At 37.5% G+C, this 4,282-nt stretch overlaps 1 protein-coding gene across 1 annotated transcript; it reads left to right on the top strand.

The window, feature by feature from the left end:
* The first annotated feature begins 2,779 nt into the window (after positions 1 to 2,779).
* On the top strand, positions 2,780 to 4,067 carry LOC107493671 (probable UDP-arabinopyranose mutase 1). The gene is made up of 3 exons (XM_021125807.2): positions 2,780 to 3,123; positions 3,578 to 3,828; positions 4,061 to 4,067. The coding sequence occupies exons 1-3, from the start codon at positions 2,812 to 2,814 to the stop codon at positions 4,065 to 4,067; spliced, it is 570 nt and encodes a 189-aa protein (XP_020981466.2). The 5' UTR covers positions 2,780 to 2,811.
* Positions 4,068 to 4,282: the final 215 nt, after the last annotated feature.

Below are 4,282 nucleotides of genomic sequence, written 5' to 3'. Positions count from 1 at the left end.
AGCGGCCAAACAACTTCCTAGACCCACTCAGTTGAGCTCTACACCAACCTTTGCGGTTAAACTCAAAGCTTCCAACCATAATGAACCTTGCAGGACAATTCTTACCACGGACCATCTTCCTCTTACTCTTAATGCCACAAAGAGCTCTAAGTTGACCATCCGTCTCCAGTAGCCTGTATTCAAGTGGAATTAGAAAGCTAAGGGATATGAATTTTACCCACTTGAATATTGTGAAGGATGATGGCAACTTAGGGGGAGGGGTTCCTAATGAACTTGCAAGCTCCACTCCTTTCTGTTCTTCTTTGACAATTACCACCTCTTTGCAAGATTCTTCAATATCAACCTCTTCCTCTTGGTAGCTTTCTTCCAGTTCAATCTCTTCTTCATTGCTCACCAAGGGCATGGGAGGTGGTGCTTCTTCTTCTTTAATCTCCATGTCAAGTCCAATGGGAGAGGATTCAAATGCAGATAAGAATTCATTAATGATTGAATCCATCTCTTGATTGTCCCCTTCAAAGTCTTCAACCATGATATGCCTTGGAGGTTGTACACCTTCCTCAATATTAGTTTCAAACGTCTTTGAAGGAGGCTCTATAACTTGACCTTCCCATGGAGGTTCAGCATCTCCTAAGTATTGAACCGCTTCTTCTTCTTTAATAATTTCGGCTTCCTCCACTTGTTCAAGTACAAAGTCACGCTCCTTATTGTCCACTGCAGTTTCTAGTGTCTCCTTCATGCTACGTTCTTCATTAGATCCTGCATATGATGCCATGGGGCTTCCTTGAATGTCTGAACGTTGGAAAGGCAATCGATTTATCGCTTGATCCAAGTGTTTAAGTATGAAATCGTATTCCTCCTTGATGGCTTCTTTTCTATGATAACTCCCTTTAACTACTCCTTCATCTGCAAAGGTCTCTACTACCTTCATCTTTAGTGCCTCCTCTAGCTCATTATGAAGTATGGATTCATGAAGATGATCCCCTCTCTCTTGTTCCATGTCAATAGTATCATTGGAATCATATCGCTCTTGGGTTGATAGATGTGGGTGCTCTTCCATGGATGGTGGTAATGGGATGGGTGGATCATTATGTGGTTGAGATGGAAGTGCATTGGAGCTTGAGGGATAAATATTGGGGGTAGAAGGTTGGTCCATACAGGATATAAGTGCTTGAAGAGTAGAGGTGAGACTAGTGATAGAGGCAAGTGTGCTCTCCATGGAGGTTTGGGATGGATAGGAGGGTTCATTTTTTTGGAAAACAGGTCCGTAATATGGAGGTGGTTCTTTTTGATAAGGATATGGAGATGGTGAATATTGAGGTGGTGGTTCTGGGTATGGTTCATATGGTGGTTGGTGTGGTGGATAAGGATTAGGGTCATCTGGAGGTGAATGGTGGAAAGGGGCTTGTGAGTGTGGTGGTTCAAAGCTATGTTGAGGAGGTGGTTCATCGGCATATGATGGGGCTTGTTGGTAACTACAAGGGGGTCCACCATATCTATCATCCTGGTATGCATTGCAGAGTGGTCTTCATCCATGATATCTTGGAAGGTGTTGTTGCCTAAAGGGTTGATTAGATCCTCTTGGCTCCATCCATCTTTGATTGCTTTGACCTTGATGCATATTCTTGTTATAGATTCCTCTTCCTGCAACATAGTTGTAACCAGACTCATAGCCAAAGGGGTGAGAGTTCATAGTAGTAGGAGAAAATTAGAAACAAAAACTAACAAAAAGAGAATATTTTGAAAAAGATATGAAAAAAAAAGATAAGAAAATATTTTGAAAAGATATGATTTTTGAAAAAAAAAGATAAGATAAGATTTTGAAAAAGATATGATTTTTTTTTTGAAAAAAGATTTGAAATCTAAAATTTGATTTTGAAATCTGAAAAAAAAAATTTTTGAATAATATTTACAATAACCAATAATAAGGCACACGTTTACAATTTCCTGGCAACGGCGCCATTTTGAAGAACTAAAGATTGATGGTTTATAAGTTATAATAAATTCTCGTTGCAAGTATAGTTTCTAAACCAAGCAATTAACCTTTCTTACAAACGTTTTGGTTGTCACAATTAACAAACCCCTTTGGAATTGATAACCGAAGTATTTAAACCTCGGGTCATCTTCTCAAGGAATTGCAGGGAAGTATGATTTATTATTGGTTATGCAAAGGTATATTTCGGGGTTTTGAAAAGGTTTGAGCAAATAATTTAATTAATAAGAAAAATAAATTAATAATTAGAAAATCTCTTGGCAAGGTATGAAAACTGGAAGTCCTATCACTACAAGAAAAACACCCATTCAGGTACACTTGAAAAGTGTAGCCAAAAGTGAAAAAAAAAATGATGCCTTAGGCTACAGCTACGCTTTTTGGGCTACGGCTACGCTTTTTGGAGTGATTCCTATTCGGCCGTTGCCTATTCTCAAAGGCTACGCTTTTCTGCACCAAGGGCTACGCTTTTGGCCTTTGAGAATAGGCTACGCTTTTCAAGTGATGCTATCTAGGACCAAAGGCTACGTTTTTCAGCTTTTATTTTTTCAGAATAGGCTACGCTTTTCTACACTACTGCATCACTTGTAAAGCATAGCCACATTGTATATCATAGCTACTTTTTATAAGCGTAGCCTTAGGTCCCTCTTTTTTTATATACTATAGCTACTGTATATAAGTGTAGCCTTAGGTCTCGTTTTTTTTTTTGTATACTATTTTCTTTCTCTCTCTCTCTCTCTCTATATATATATAGACACACACACATTCTGATCTTCAAGCTTCTTCATTCATCTCTCTTCTCTTTGAAAATTGTGAATAATATAATGACAAGTGCAAGAGTGTTATTGAAGGATGAACTTGACATAGTGATTCCAACCATAAGGAACCTCGACTTCCTCGAGATGTGGAGGCCGTTCTTCCAGCCATACCATCTCATCATCGTTCAAGATGGTGACCCTTCAAAGACCATTAAGGTACCTGATGGATTCGACTATGAGCTCTATAACCGCAATGACATTAACAGAATCTTGGGTCCCAAGGCTTCTTGCATCTCCTTCAAGGATTCTGCTTGTCGTTGCTTCGGTTACATGGTCTCCAAGAAGAAGTATATCTACACCATTGATGATGATTGCTTTGTAAGTACTACTTCATCATCAAAGACAGAATCGTTGCATAATTTGATATATTTAACTGAACTGTCTAACATTATAGGATGAGAGTATGGAACTATATGGTTTGTGTAATACTAACTAATTAGAAGATATCTTCTAAACTTTGTGAATTGTAGATCTTGTTAGAATATTATTATATCTTGTTATGGATTTTACAGGCTGTTAGAAACAGTATGCTGTTTTGTTCCTATATAACATGTGATTTGAAACTCTGACATTGGTTGTGTAATGACAAGTTTAATTTGTCTACAATGTTATTCTTATATTATTGTTATCCTTGTCTTTTATGTGTTTCACACTTTCACTGCTCTATCTCCTTAACCAGTAACAGTAACATAATTTAAGATTGAAACATCTGCTGTTCAGTGTTCACATTGGTTTTGTTTTATGTGTATTCATCAATCTTTGGTATCCTAAGGTTGCAACTGATCCAAGTGGAGCAAAGATTAATGCACTTGCACAGCATATACAGAACCTTCTGTGTCCATCAACACCTTACTTCTTCAACACTCTGTATGAGCCTTACAGAGAAGGTGCAGATTTCGTTCGAGGCTACCCTTTCAGTCTTCGAGAAGGAGTTCCTACTGCTGTTTCTCATGGACTTTGGCTTAACATCCCAGACTATGATGCACCAACTCAGCTTGTGAAGCCTCTTGAGAGGAACACTAGGTTAGTATGTAGTACTAATAGTCTAATAGTACTTTCACTTTCACAAGAAGGTGTGCGATTCGCAGAATGTTTATATAATTCTAAAACAATTCTGAGAATCGCACACCTTCTTGTGTTAATTTCTTACTATATCTGTATGCTAATAAGAAATTAAATCACCTCTGATGCACCTCTAGCTCCAAGTCTTTGGTTAGGATCTTCAGTCAATAATCTGTAAATAAACACATCTCAGGTACTAATCCAAGAAAATATTCATTTTTCTATCCTAATCGTGACTTCAACTTAGCACAATAACGCAGGACAAAAAACCATAATTTATAACTGATGAGCGGATAATTTATACGCTTTTTGGCATTGTTTTTATATAGTTTTTAGTAAGTTTGAGCTACTTTTAGGGATGTTTTCACTAGTTTTTATGATAAATTCACATTTCTGGACTTTACTATGAGTTTGT

The sequence above is a fragment of the Arachis duranensis genome, chromosome 6 (genome assembly GCF_000817695.3).
Source record: "Arachis duranensis cultivar V14167 chromosome 6, aradu.V14167.gnm2.J7QH, whole genome shotgun sequence".
NCBI lineage: Eukaryota > Viridiplantae > Streptophyta > Magnoliopsida > Fabales > Fabaceae > Arachis > Arachis duranensis.
Note: the sequence above shows the minus strand (reverse complement) of the source record. Positions and strands in the feature narration are given on the sequence as shown.